Below are 14,784 nucleotides of genomic sequence, written 5' to 3'. Positions count from 1 at the left end.
AGAGAGAGAGGGAGAGGGGGATATTGGAGAGAGAGAGAGAGGGAGAGAGGGATATTGGAGAGAGAGAGAGAGAGAGAGAGGGATATTGGAGAGAGAGAGAGAGGGAGAGGGGGATATTGGAGAGAGAGAGAGAGGGAGAGAGGGATATTGGAGAGAGAGAGAGAGGGAGAGGGGGATATTGGAGAGAGAGAGAGAGGGAGAGAGGGATATTGGAGAGAGAGAGAGAGGGAGAGAGGGATATTGGAGAGAGAGAGAGAGAGGGAGAGAGGGATATTGGAGTGAGAGAGAGAGGGATATTGGAGAGAGAGAGAGAGGGAGAGAGGGATATTGGAGAGAGAGAGAGAGGGAGAGAGGGATATTGGAGAGAGAGAGAAGGAGAGGAGTAGAGGGGGTGTGGGGAGAGAGTGACCGGGACAGATTAAAGGGGAGGCGTCAGAGAGTGAGGGGGGAGAGTGGGTGGGGAGTGAGGTAGTGAGGGGGAGAGTGTGTGAGGGGGAGAGTGAGTGAGGGGGAGAGTGAGTGAGTGAAGAGAGAGAGAGAGTGCGGAGTTGGGAGGAAGGTGAGTGAAGAGTGAGAGAGAGTGAGGGGTCACTGTGAGGGGTCCGTGGAGAGTGAGGTGGAAATGACAAGGGAGCAGGTCTCACGGGGGGAGGGGAGAGAGCGAGGATGACGAGGGGGAGGGAAGACACCTCATCAGGGGCTGTAACCATAGCAACCGGCTCCGTACGGGTTGGCCAACACCACGCCTGGGGCGGAATGTTCTGGGAAAGGCCCAGGATCGGGATCTGTGGAGTAGGCCGAGAGGGAGTAGGGCAGGAGTGACGAGGACTGCCCGTGCTGGTCCAGCCGAGGGGTCGAGTGGCTGAAGGAGCCCAGTGGGAGGGCGAAGGAACGGGTCTGGGCCTGGGCAGCTCCGAGACGCCGGGCGGTGAGTTCCCGCGGGATGTGAGAGCCGGACTGGGAGCCTGAGGAGAGAGAACAGGCATCAGAGAGACACGTACACAGCTCATCCTGAAATAACACACACAGTCAGGGAACGCCAGCACTGTCACAGGGTCAGTGCTGAGGGAGGGCCGCACTGTCGGAGGGTCAGTGCTGAGGGAGGGCCGCACTGTCGGAGGGTCAGTGCTGAGGGAGGGCCGCACTGTCGGAGGGTCAGTGCTGAGGGGAGGGCCGCACTGTCGGAGGGTCAGTGCTGAGGGAGGGCCGCACTGTCGGAGGGCCAGTGCTGAGGGAGGGCCGCACTGTCGGAGGGTCAGTGCTGAGGGAGGGCCGCACTGTCGGAGGGTCAGTGCTGAGGGGAGGGCCGCACTGTCGGAGGGTCAGTGCTGAGGGAGGGCCGCACTGTCGGAGGGCCAGTGCTGAGGGAGGGCCGCACTGTCGGAGGGTCAGTGCTGAGGGAGGGCCGCACTGTCGGAGGGTCAGTGCTGAGGGAGGGCCGCACTGTCGGAGGGTCAGTGCTGAGGTAGCGCCGCACTGTCGGAGGGTCAGTGCTGAGGGAGTGCAGCACTGTGGGAGGGTCAGTGCTGAGGGAGGGCCGCACTGTGGGAGGGTCAGTGCTGAGGGAGTGTTATCCCTGTGAGCTGGGAGGTTGAGGGAGAGCTGTCCTCACTGTGCTGATTCCCAGTCGGTTTGCAATCAGTTGAAGTCCTGTCAGTGCGGTGTGGGTCACCCCCGCTCGCATTTACCTTCCCTTCGGTGAAGTGGCGCCGATGGTGGTTGTTTGGATCTGGTGATCAGTCCCAGCGTCGGCAGGGAGCCCGGTCTGACATTGCGGGCCCTGGAAAAATCCAACAGACCGTGAGGCGCGTTCGTTGCCGCTCCTGCTGTGTTTCTAACTCAGGACCCCTGCTTTCCCCTGAGCCCCCACCAGCCCCCACCCTCCCAGCTCTGTCTATCGGTCATCTCCAGGGACCGCCGTGGTTCCTCTGGGAGTGTCGCTGAGTCACTCAGCTCCGAAACAGACCCTTCGGCCCAACACTCCATGCCGACCCCCACTTTCAAACTTTCGTCCCCCTCTCCTTCAAGATATGCCCCCTGGTTTCGAAACGCTCCCCCACCCCAGGGATAAGGCCTGTTCCGTTCACCCTCTCCGCGCCCCGCGCGGTTTTGCAAACCTCTGTAAGGTCACCCCCTCAGCCTCCGACGCTCCGGGGACAAAAGTTGCTGAGTTCTGCCAAACCTGTCCACGTTTCGGCTTTGCGGCTCTGAACTGTGGGCAGTGAGCTGAAGGTGAGTTTGGGACCGGTGGGAAGAGGTTGTGTCGGAAAGCGAAGGACAAAACAAGCTGCTATTTTTTCGTGAGTCGGTTAACTGGAATTTTTACGCAGGTCGGTTATAGAGATGTGCAGCAGGGAAACAGACCCTTCGGCCCAACCCGTCCATGCTGACCCAGATATCCCAACTCAATCTAGTCCCACCTGCCAGCACTCACCCTCCAAACCCTTCCTATCCATATCCCCATCCAAATGCCTCTTAAATGTTGTAGCAGCCTCCACCACATCCTCTGGCAGCTCATTCCATACATGTACCACCCTCTGGGGGAAAACGTTGCTCCTTAGGTCCCTTTTATATCTTTCCCCTCTCACCCTAAACCTATGCCCCTCTAGTTCTGGACTCCCCCACCCCAGGGAAAAGACTTTGCCTATTTATCCTATCCATGTCCCTCATGATTTTATAAACCTCTATAAGGTCACCCCTCAGCCTCCGACGCTCCAGGGAAAACAGCCCCAGCCTGTTCAGCCCCTCCCTGTAGCTCAGACCCTCCAACCCTGGCAACATCCTTGTAAATCTTTTCTGATCCCTTTCAAGTTTCACAACATCTTTCCGATAGGAAGGAGACCAGAATTGCACCCAATATTCCAACAGGGGCCTAACCAATGTCCTGTACAACCGCAACATGACCTCCCAACTCCTGTACTCAATACTCTGACCAATAAAGGAAAGCATACCAAACGCTGCCTTCACTATCCTATCTACCTGCGACTCCACTTTCAAGGAGCTATGAACCTGCTCTCCAAGGTCTCTTTGTTCAGCAACACTCCCCAGGACCTTACCATTAAGTGTATAAGTCCTGCTAAGATTTGCTTTCCAAAAATGCAGCACCTCGCATTTATCTGAATTAAACTCCATCTGCCACTTCTCAGCCCATTGGCCCATCTGGTCCAGATCCTGTTGTAATCTGAGGGAACCCTCTTCGCTGTCCACTACACCTCCAATTTTGGGATCTGATCAAAGGTTTCTATCAAGGCTTTGTCACTGGGGTAGAGTGTTCTGTTCTAAACAGAAAGGGCAGGAGTTGGCTCCAAGTGAGTTCATAGAATATAGAACATTCCAGCGCGGTACAGGCCCTTTGGCCCCTCAATGTTGTACCGACCTGTGGATCCAATCTGAAGCCCATCTAACCTACACTATTTCATTCTTGTCCCTGTGCTTATCCAATGCCCTTAAAGCTGGCAAGTCTACTCCTGTTGCGGGCAATGCGATCCACACCCCCTCCTACTCTCTGAGTAAAGAACCTACCTCTAACATCTGTCCTGTATCTATCATCCCTCAGTTTAAAGCTGTGTCCCCTCGTGCTAGCCATCACCATCTGAGGAAAGAGGCTCTCCCTGTCCACCCTATCTAACCCTCTGATTATCTTATATGTCTCGATTAAGTCACCTCTCAACCTTCTCTCTAACGAAAACAGTCTCAAGTCCCTCAGCCTTTCCTCGTAAGACCTTCCCTCCATACCAGGCAACATCCCGGGAAATCTCCTCTGCACCCTTTCCAAAGCTCCCACATCCTTCCTATAATGTGACCAGAACTGTACACAATACCCCAAGTGTGGCCGCACCAGAGTTTTGTACAGCCGCAACGTGACCTCGTGGATCCAAAACTCAATCCCTCTCCCAATAAAAGCTAACACACCGTTTGCCTTCTTAACAACCCTATCAACCTGGGTGGCAATTTTCAGGGATTATGTCTATGGACGCCGAGATCTCTCTGCTCATCTACACAGACAAGAACCTTACCATTAGCCCAGCACCGGTCACTTGGTTCCAGCAAGTCTGGAAGAGTCCTTACCATTAGCCCAGCACCGGTCACTTGGTTCCAGCAAGTCTGGAAGAGTCCCTACCATTAGCCCAGCACCAGTCAATTGGTTTCAGCAAGTCTAGAAGAGTCCTTACCATTAGCCCAGCACCAGTCAATTGGTTTCAGCAAGTCTGGAAGAGTCCTTACCATTAATCCAGCACCAGTCAATTGGTTCCAGCAAGTCTGGAAGAGTCCCTACCATTAGCCCAGCACCAGTCAATTGGTTTCAGCAAGTCTGGAAGAGTCCTTACCATTAATCCAGCACCAGTCAATTGGTTCCAGCAAGTCTGGAAGAGTCCCTACCATTAGCCCAGCACCAGTCAATTGGTTTCAGCAAGTCTAGAAGAGTCCTTACCATTAGCCCAGCACCAGTCAATTGGTTTCAGCAAGTCTGGAAGAGTCCCTACCATTAGCCCAGCACCAGTCAATTGGTTTCAGCAAGTCTGGAAGAGTCCTTACCATTAATCCAGCACCAGTCAATTGGTTCCAGCAAGTCTGGAAGAGTCCCTACCATTAGCCCAGCACCAGTCAATTGGTTTCAGCAAGTCTGGAAGAGTCCTTACCATTAGTCCAGCACCAGTCAATTGGCTCCAGCAAGTCTGGAAGAGTCTGAATGCTCAAGTCAATGGTGGATGGTAACTGGGAGGAGACAGTCAGAGCTTGAATCAGGTTTATGGACTGGGATAAGGGGTTTGGCTGTCGGTGGTGCATCACAAAGGTGTGAAAGCCCCCGCCCAACTTCCCGTGAGGTGCTCTTGGACGCTCGGGTAATGGGAAGTTAGGTTTGAAATATTGCCGCCTTTATCTGACCCTGAGTGACATCTTCAGAGACCGTCACCATATCCCCATGGCACAGATCCACCTGCTTCAATAAGTCGGCTGGTGATTTTTATTATTTTCTCTTACTCTGTGTTTGCCTCTCACTTTTCTTGAAGGTAAATGGAGCTGAAAACCAGTAACGTTGGGGCTTAAATTAGAGATAGTAGTTAAATTACTTTATTGTTACTGTATTGGTAATATATTCACTCAATCTTTAATATAAGATGCAAACCCAGTGTTTCAAATTGATTATTTGTAAAGATCTAGGGACTAGTTTTTCAAAACGAACCACAGCGATCAATTTTAAGGGATTTATGTTTTTTTGGGGGGGCGCGGTGGTTATTTTACTGTGATATGGAGGGACATTGGAAAGGCCCATCCTTCTAGGCTGTCTGTCTCAACGTTTATCTTCACGTGATGTGGTTTTTCACTTGTCTCACACTCTGTCCTCAAACTCAGAACAAAGACGTGGGGCATTAAACAAAAGGGAGAGGCCCAGGCTCTGACTCAGGCCTAGTGCTGAGTTAACCTGATCCCACACCAAGCAGGAATGCCTCAGGCTCTGACTCAGGCCTAGTGCTAAGTTAACCTGATCCCACACCAAGCAGGAATGCCTCAGGCTCTGACTCAGGCCTAGTGTTGAGTTAACCTGATCCCACACCAACCAGGAAAGCCTCAGGCTCCAACCCAGGCCTAGTGTTAAGTTAACCTGATCCCACACCAAGCAGGAGAGCCTCAGGCTCTGACTCAGGCCTAGTGCTAAGTTAACCTGATCTCACACCAAGTAGGAAAGCCTCAAGCTCCAATCCCGGCCTAGTGCTGGGTTAACATTATCCCACAGCAAGCAGGAGAGCCTCAGGCTCCAATCCCGGCCTAGTGCTGGGTTAACATTATCCCACACCAAGCAGGAGAGCCTCAGGCTCCAACCCAGGCCTAGTGCTAAGTTAACCTGATCCCACACCAAGCAGGAAAGCATCAGGCTCCAATCCCGGCCTAGTGCTGGGTTAACCTGATCCTACACCAAGCAAGAAAGGCTCAGGACCTGACTCAGGCCTAGTGCTGAGTTAACCTGATCCTACATCAAGCAGGAAAGCCTCAGGCTCCAATCCCGGCCTAGTGCTTCTCATATGCTGTTGCTGAACTTAGTTCCACACAGACACACGCACACACATACAAATAAACTCACACACACACTTATAAATACACTCACAAACACACACAAATACATTCACATTCACAAACACACACACTTACAAATACACTCACAAACACACTTACAAATACACTCACACACATATATAAATGCACTCACAAACAAATAAACTCACACTCACACACACTTACAAAACACACACAAATAAACTCACACACACACTTACAAATACACTCACACTCACAAACACACACACATACACTCACACTCACACACATTTACAAACACACACACACACACTCAAATACACACACTCACGAACACTTACAAACACACTCACAAACACACACTTACAAATACACTCACTCACAAACACACATAAATAAACTCACACACACACTCACAAATACACTCACTCACACACACTTACAAACACACTCACACTCACTCACATACACACACTCACGAACACTTACAAACACACTCACAAACACACACACTTACAAATACACTCACTCACAAACACACCCAAATACACTCACACTCACACACACTTACAAATACACACACTCATGAACACTTACAAACACACTCACACACACACACAAATACACTCACATTCACAAACACACACTTACAAACACACTCACAAACACACTTACAAATACATTCACACTCACAAACACACACTCACACACACACAGAAAAGCCTCGCACTCACAACAGACCAGTCCAGTGGGTCCCTTCCTTCCCTGCTCCCATCCACAGACCGAGCTGAGTACAGCCAGCTCCTGATAAACACCTAATGCTCAACTCCCAGAGCCAGGGAATAGCTGTCTCTGGGGGGGTGGGGAGGGGGACGAAGCCCCCTGCCCAGGTCAGGATTGCTCCGACCACCCGATAGGACCAGACTGACCGGGGAGGAAGGGGCGGTGCCTCACCAATCATCCGTGTCTCCGTCCCGGAATCCTTTCGCAAACGGATTGCTGGCAATCTTCAACTGGGTAATCTGAAAAACATTCACAAACACATGGCCATCAGAACGGAGTGTAGGGCTCCCTCTACATCCCCCTGACAGTGTGTCCCCCCTCCCACTTTATACCCAGTGTCAGCATCCAGCGCTCCCAGGGACAGGGACAGCACGGGGTTAGATACAGTGTAGGGCTCCCTCTACATCCCCCTGACAGTGTGTCCCCCCTCCCACTGTATACCCAGTGTCAGCATCCAGCCCTCCCAGGGACAGGGACAGCACGGGGAGGTTAGATACAGTGTAGGGCTCCCTCTACATCCCCCTGACAGTGTGGGAAAGGGGGTGGGGTGGCCATCGGACTCTGGGATCTTCCCTCACGCTCTCTCCTTCCTGAAACCGGGCCTCTCTCCTGCTCTGCGAGGGAGGGGGTGGGGGAACGTCTCCCCCTTCTAACAATGCAGCTGACCAGCACAGACCAGACGGGCCGAAGGGACACCACCCCCACCACCTGCCCCCCACCTCGTCACGAAGGATGCGCTGAACGGGAGCAGGAGGAGGCCATCGGCCTGTCCCACCCGTTTGGTGCGATCGGGGACCACCGTTGACCTCAAGTCTGCTCCGCCCCCCTCCTCCTCCCTCCGTTTCCCTTGATCCCCTCAGAGTCCGACAATCCCTCGACTCCTCTCTCTTGCTCTCTGCGGGGGGGGGGGTGAGGGGAGGGGGCAGAGGGAGACTTCCACACTCCGAGGGAAGCAGGCTGCCCCTGCGGCCTAGTCCCAAAATGGCCGACTGCTGCACCCTTACCCTGTGGTTCTGGTAGGCCGTGACGGCGGTAAATTGAGTCTCAGCGAACAGGAAGGTTTTGAAGTTCTCCGAGGCGCGGCTGACCCCGTCTTTGCGAGGGTCAACGTACACAACGTGGAACCGGGGCTGGTAGCGGTGCATGGAGTTCAGAATGATCTGGAGAGGCGTGGGGTGTGGGGGGAATGGGGGTGGGGAGTGAGTGAGAGAGAGAGACACACACAGGTTCAGTCAGAACTGGAGCTGAGCGAGAGACAGAGAGGGTGAGGCAAGAGGGAGGCAGGCAGACAGAGAGAGAGAGAGAGAGAGAGATGATAGAGAGAGCAACAGTTAGGGGGAGAGAGAGAGAGCGAGACGCAAAGTCAGAAATATGGACAGTGAGAGAAATGGACGAGAGAGAGAGACAGAGAGATGGAGAGAGACAGCAAGCCATAAATCGTCAATGTAAGACAGAGAGACAGACAAACAAACTCTCAGACGCTCAGACAGACAGACTCTCTCACACACAGACTCTCACTCAGATAGACACTCAACCAGAAAGGCAGACACTCAGACACACTGACAGGCACACACACACACACACACACACACACACACACACACAGACACACACACACACACACACACAGAAACACAGACAGACAGACACACACACACACACACACACACACACACACAGAAACACAGACAGACACACACATATACAGACAGACAGACTCTCAGACAGACAGACAGACAGACATGGGGAAGGGTCAGGGGCGGTGACCCAGACTAACACTGACATGGCCGTGAGAATCCAGCAGGTTATTGGTCAGTTTCAGTTTGTCAAAGGAGACCATCTGCTTCATCCACTGGGCCCCCTTGGCGGGAGAGTCCGGGTGGAAATGCATCCTTCCGGGGGTGCTGGGGTCAGCTTTCCCAGCAACCAGCCAGGAGGAACTGTGGAAGGCATACCTGGGCAGGAACAAGGAGACAGAGAGACAGGGTCAGAGAGTCAGATATACACTGACTGGGGTCTCTCAGGGAGATACCTGTACACTGACTGGGGTCTCTCAGGGAGATATCTGTACACTGACTGGTGTCTCTCAGTCCCCTCTCTCTCTCTCTCTCAGGGAGATACCTGTACACTGACTGGTGTCTCTCAGTCCTCTCTCTCAGGGAGATATCTGTACACTGACTGGTGTCTCTCAGTCCCCTCTCTCTCTCTCTCAGGGAGATATCTGTACACTGACTGGTGTCTCTCAGTCCTCTCTCTCTCTCTCAGGGAGATATCTGTACACTGACTGGTGTCTCTCAGTCCCCCCTCTCTCTCTCTCTCTCTCAGGGAGATATCTGTACACTGACTGGTGTCTCTCAGTCCCCTCTCTCTCTCAGGGAGATATCTGTACACTGACTGGTGTCTCTCAGTCCCCTCTCTCTCTCAGGGAGATATCTGTACACTGACTGGTGTCTCTCAGTCCCCTCTCTCTCTCAGGGAGATACCTGTACACTGACTGGTGTCTCTCAGTCCCCTCTCTCTCTCTCTCAGGGAGATATCTGTACACTGACTGGTGTCTCTCAGTCCCCTCTCTCTCTCTCAGGGAGATATCTGTACACTGACTGGTGTCTCTCAGTCCCCTCTCTCTCAGGGAGATATCTGTACACTGACTGGTGTCTCTCAGTCCCCTTTCTCTCTCAGGGAGATATCTGTACACTGACTGGTGTCTCTCAGTCCCCTCTCTCTCTCAGGGAGGTATCTGTACACTGACTGGTGTCTCTCAGTCCCCTCTCTCTCTCTCAGGGAGATACCTGTACACTGACCGGTGTCTCTCAGTCCCCTCTCTCTCTCAGGGAGATACCTGTACATTGACTGGTGTCTCTCAGTCCCCTCTCTCTCTCAGGGAGGTATCTGTACACTGACTGGTGTCTCTCAGTCCCCTCTCTCTCTCAGGGAGATATCTGTACACTGACCGGTGTCTCTCAATCCCCTCTCTCTCTCAGGGAGATATCTGTACACTGACCGGTGTCTCTCAATCCCCTCTCTCTCTCAGGGAGATATCTGTACACTGACCGGTGTCTCTCAGTCCCCTCTCTCTCTCAGGGAGATATCTGTACCCTGACTGGTGTCTCTCAGTCCCCTCTCTCTCTCAGGGAGGTATCTGTACACTGACTGGTGTCTCTCAGTCCCCTCTCTCTCTCAGGGAGATATCTGTACACTGACCGGTGTCTCTCAATCCCCTCTCTCTCTCAGGGAGATATCTGTACACTGACCGGTGTCTCTCAGTCCCCTCTCTCTCTCAGGGAGATATCTGTACCCTGACTGGTGTCTCTCAGTCCCCTCTCTCTCTCAGGGAGATATCTGTACCCTGACTGGTGTCTCTCAGTCCCCTCTCTCTCTCAGGGAGATACCTGTACACTGACTGGTGTCTCTCAGTCCCCTCTCTCTCTCAGGGAGATACCTGTACACTGACTGGTGTCTCTCAGTCCTCTCTCTCAGGGAGATATCTGTACACTGACTGGTGTCTCTCAGTCCCTCTGTCTCTCTCAGGGAGCTGTCTGTACCCTGACTGGTGTCTCTCAGTCCCCTCTCTCTCTCAGGGAGATATCTGTACACTGACCGGTGTCTCTCAGTCCCCTCTCTCTCTCTCTGGGAGATACCTGTACACTGACTGGTGTCTCTCAGTCCTCTCTCTCAGGGAGATATCTGTACACTGACTGGTGTCTCTCAGTCCCTCTGTCTCTCTCAGGGAGCTGTCTGTACCCTGACTGGTGTCTCTCAGTCCCCTCTCTCTCTCAGGGAGATATCTGTACACTGACCGGTGTCTCTCAGTCCCCTCTCTCTCTCAGGGAGATATCTGTACACTGACTGGTGTCTCTCAGTCCCCTCTCTCTCTCAGGGAGATATCTATACCCTGACTGACCTGTCCATTTTCCCAGCACGCACCCACCTGTATCGCTTGTCGTCCACAGCGGTGAAGTCCATGAGGAGTACGTAATCAGCTGTCGGGTCCATTCCGATGATTTTGACTTGATAAGTGGGGAACATTCTCCTGGGGATCAGGATGACGTTCGCGTGTGAGTGTGCCAGGCAGGAACACCGACCTCCCCTCCCCAAGTGTCGTAGCACAAACCGGCCCCATTCTTCTGCCCCCATTCCATCTCCAGATTCCTGCCCGTTGCCTCTTCCCAGTTTCGTTCCTCTCTTTCCACCATCCTTTCAACTCCCCTCCTGACCCTCCCACCCCCGAAGCCTGTCCCACCATCTACACGGGGTCAGGAGGGGGGAAGGGAATACTCCCCACTCTGCCCCTGGGTGGGGGCAGCTCCAACAACACTCGAGAAGCTCCACCCCATCCAGGGACAAAGCAGCCCCCCCTCACCCCCCACCCGCTGGATTGGCCCCCCACCCACAAACACCCCCTCCCTCCCTCCCCCCACCGACGCTCAGTAGCAGCAGGGGGGGACCATCTACAAGGGGCACTGCAGAAACTCCCCAAAGACCCTCAGGCAGCACCTTCCCCCAAACCCACAGCCCCCTCCCATCCAGAAGGACAAGGGGGCAGCAGGTACATGGGAACACCACCCCCCCTCCCTGCAAGTTCCCCTCCGAGACACTCCCCATCCCGACTCGGAAACATATCGCCGTTCCCTTCAGGGTCAGAATCCCGGAATTCCCTCCCTCAGGGGCATTGTGGGTCTGCCCACAGCACATGGGCTGCAGCGGGTCAAGATGGCCGCTCACTCCCTCCAACCTTCTCAAAGGAGACGCTCTGTGGGAGGAAATAGATGGAGACAGAAAACTGTGGCACTTATATAAATGTAGGTTTTAGTGATCTCTGGGACCCCTTTTGGGTCGGTTTCTGGGTTCCGAACCGTTGCATGTTTTCTGTAACGTTGTGAGTCACTCTGTAACCGAGGTAATGTCTTCCCCGAACATTTCGGGCTGTAGAGGGAATGGATTGACGCCCCAACCGGCCGATCCGTGACCCAGAGGTGGGAATAACTGGGCCTCAGTCGTGAATACTGGACTCTGGGGACTATTCTGAACACTCATAGAGGTGTACAGCACGGAAACAGGCCCTTCGGCCCAACCCGTCCATGCTGACCAGGTGTCCCAACCTAATCCAGTCCCATTTGCCAGCACTTGGCCTCCCACCCACCGAATGGGCCTCCTCCTGTTACTGTGAGACAGACTGGAGAAGGGGCTGAATGGCCCCGTGTTCTGTGAGACAGACTGGAGAAGGGGCTGAATGGCCCCATGTTCTGTGGGACAGGCTGGGGAAGGGGCTGAATGTGCCCCCTCCTGTTGCTGAATCCCAGCCCACGGCACCCCACCTTCCCCCAACCCCAGACCTACCTTCCTGCTTTTGTGACAATCATCTCAGTCCCGAGTTGGTTGAACTCGTCCCAGAGACCTTTCATCTCCAGCTGGACTGTCACTCCTGCCACTTTGGGGCTTTTCCTCGTCACTCTGCCCCCAGCAGGGACGCGCTCGGGCTCCCGTGTGGGCCCGAAACCTCCGGCCTGCTCCCGCAGTACAAGTGGGCAGGCCTCGTAGTCCTGATAGGCCTCAGGGCCTAGCGAGAGGCGAAAGCCTGCTGAGGAGTTCATGGCAGGTCTGAGATCGCTGAGTAGGCCAAGATCGCTGAGTAGGCCTGAGCTCGCTGGGTAAGCCGAGATTGCTGAGTAGGCCAAGATCACTGAGTAGCTCTGAGATCGTTGAGTAGGCTGAGATCACAGAGTAGGCCCGAGATCGTTGAGTAGGCCGAGATCACTGAGTAGGCCTGAGATCGTTGAGTAGGCCTAGATCACTGAGTAGGCCCGAGATCGTTGAGTAGGCCGAGATCGCTGAGTAGGCCTGAGATCGTTGAGTAGGCCGAGATCGCTGAGTAGGCCCGAGATCGTTGAGTAGGCCGAGCTCACTGAGTAGGCCCGATATCGCTGAGTAGACCGAGATCACTGAGTAGGCCTGAGCTCACTGAGTAGGCCGAGATCACTGAGTAGGCCCGAGATCGTTTAGTAGGCCAAGATAACTGAGTAGGCCGAGATCACTGAGGAGGCCTGAGATCACTGAGTAGGCCTGAGATTGCTGAGTAGGCCTGAGATCGCTGAGTAGGCCCAAGATCGTTGAGTAGGCCTGAGATCGTTGAGTAGGCCGAGATCTCTGAGTAGGCCCGAGATCGTTGAGTAGGCCTGAGATCGCTGAGTGGCCTGAGATCGCTGAGTAGGCCTGAGATCACTGAGTAGGCCTGAGATCACTGAGTAGGCCCGAGATCGTTGAGTAGGCCGAGATCACTGAGGAGGCCTGAGATTGCTGAGTGGCCTGAGATCGCTGAGTAGGCCTGAGATCGCTGAAGAGGGTGTTTCTCCTGTCAGTCGGTCACAGGGAGTGCTTGCCCTTAATTCCTGCACACCCCTGTGCTTTCCTCCAGCTGTTCCTTCCTGTTTCCTGTGGAGAAACATTGGCCAGAAACACTTTAGAAAGCTCAAGGTGAGGGTGAGGCCTACTGTCCGGGTAAAAGTTTCCCTCTGGCGTCCATCCCTCACTGGATTAAGGAGGGGGGGGGAGGATGGTTGGGTCAGAACACAGTGACATCATCGACCTGGGATTCACAGCCAGCGGGGATGCCATTCCCTCGCACAGGAAGATCCCACCAGTGGAGAGGGTGGCAGTTACAACCGTTCACAATCCCAGGGAGATGGAGCCAACACCAGATGTCAAATATCTAACCACTGCTCCTTGACAGTCAATGGTGTCACCGTCACTGAGTCCGCTCTGAGTATCCACACCCTGGGGGCGGGTTATTGTGGAGTCAGAGAGATGTACAGCACAGAAACAGACCCTTCGGCCCAACCCGACCCAGATATCCCAACCCAATCTAGTCCCACCTGCCAGCACCCGGCCCATATCCCCCCAAACCCTTCCTATCCATATCCCCATCCAAATGCCTCTTAAATGTTGTCATTGTACCAGCCTCCACCACATCCTCTGGCAGCTCATTCCACACACGTACCACCCGCTGGGGGAAAAAGTTGCCCCTTAGGTCCCTTTTATATCTTTCCCCCCTCACCCTAAACCCATGCCCCTCTAGTTCTGGACTCCCCCACCCCAGGGAAAAGACTTTGCCTATTTACCCTATCCATGCCCCTCATGATTTTATAAACTTCTATAAGGTCACCCCTCAGCCTCCGACGCTCCAGGGAAAACAGCCCCAGCCTGTTCAGCCTCTCCCTGTAGCTCAGACCCTCCAACCCTGGCAACATCCTTGTAAATCTTTCCTGAACCCTTTCAAGTTTCACAACATCTTTCCGATAGGAAGGAGACCAGAATTGCACCCAATATTAATCCCTCAGCCTCCGATGCTCCAGGGAAAACAGCCCCGACCTGTTCAGCCTCTCCCTGTACCTCAGACCCTCCAACCCTGGCAACATCCTCGTAAATCTTTCCTGAACCCTTTCAAGTTTCACAACTTCTTGAATGGGGTAGGTTGGATGGGCTTCAGATTGGTTTCACAGGTCAGCACGACTTATGAGGGCCGAAGGGCCTGTCCCGCGCTAGAACCTTCATGTTCCAGGTACAGCCAGCACAGATCCCTGTGGGACACCACTGACTGAAGACGGCTGTGAATGTTTCAGCCTTATCTTTCGCTCCGATGTGCTGGCCCCTCCGTCGTTGAGGGTGGGGATTATCTGGGGAGCCTCCTCCCCCTCCCAGCGAGTTGTTTAATCGTCCGGCAACACCTCCCCTTATTCCCGACTGGATGAGGCAGGGCCACGGAGGTCAGATCTGATCCATTGGCTCTGGGATCGCTCAGCTCTGTCTGCCACTTGCCGTTTGGCGGGTAGTGCGGTTTGGGGGCTACACCAGGTTGACCCCTCACCTTCAGGTGGGCCTGGTCCTGCCCCTGGCCTCCCTCTCCTGCCCTCTCCATTGACCCAGGGTTGACCCCCCCCGCTCTGGCTGGATGAGATTAGATTGGATTGC

General features: G+C 54.0%; 1 protein-coding gene across 1 annotated transcript; it reads right to left on the bottom strand.

Moving 5' to 3' along the window:
• Positions 1–693: 693 nt before the first annotated feature.
• Positions 694–14,071, bottom strand: LOC132808839 (T-box transcription factor TBX1-like; the record flags this gene model as incomplete). The annotated part of the gene is made up of 9 exons (XM_060822281.1): positions 694–965; positions 1,689–1,780; positions 6,991–7,058; positions 7,824–7,979; positions 8,603–8,774; positions 10,748–10,849; positions 12,157–12,509; positions 13,531–13,631; positions 14,056–14,071. Coding segments are annotated over 9 exons (1,332 nt in total), but the record flags the coding sequence as incomplete, so codon positions are not given.
• Positions 14,072–14,784: the final 713 nt, after the last annotated feature.

Source organism: Hemiscyllium ocellatum, assembly GCF_020745735.1.
Source record: "Hemiscyllium ocellatum isolate sHemOce1 chromosome 40 unlocalized genomic scaffold, sHemOce1.pat.X.cur. SUPER_40_unloc_4, whole genome shotgun sequence".
In the NCBI taxonomy this organism is placed as follows: Eukaryota; Metazoa; Chordata; class Chondrichthyes; order Orectolobiformes; family Hemiscylliidae; genus Hemiscyllium; species Hemiscyllium ocellatum.
The sequence above is the reverse complement of the archived record's forward strand: the minus strand, read 5'-3'. Positions and strand labels throughout refer to the sequence as shown.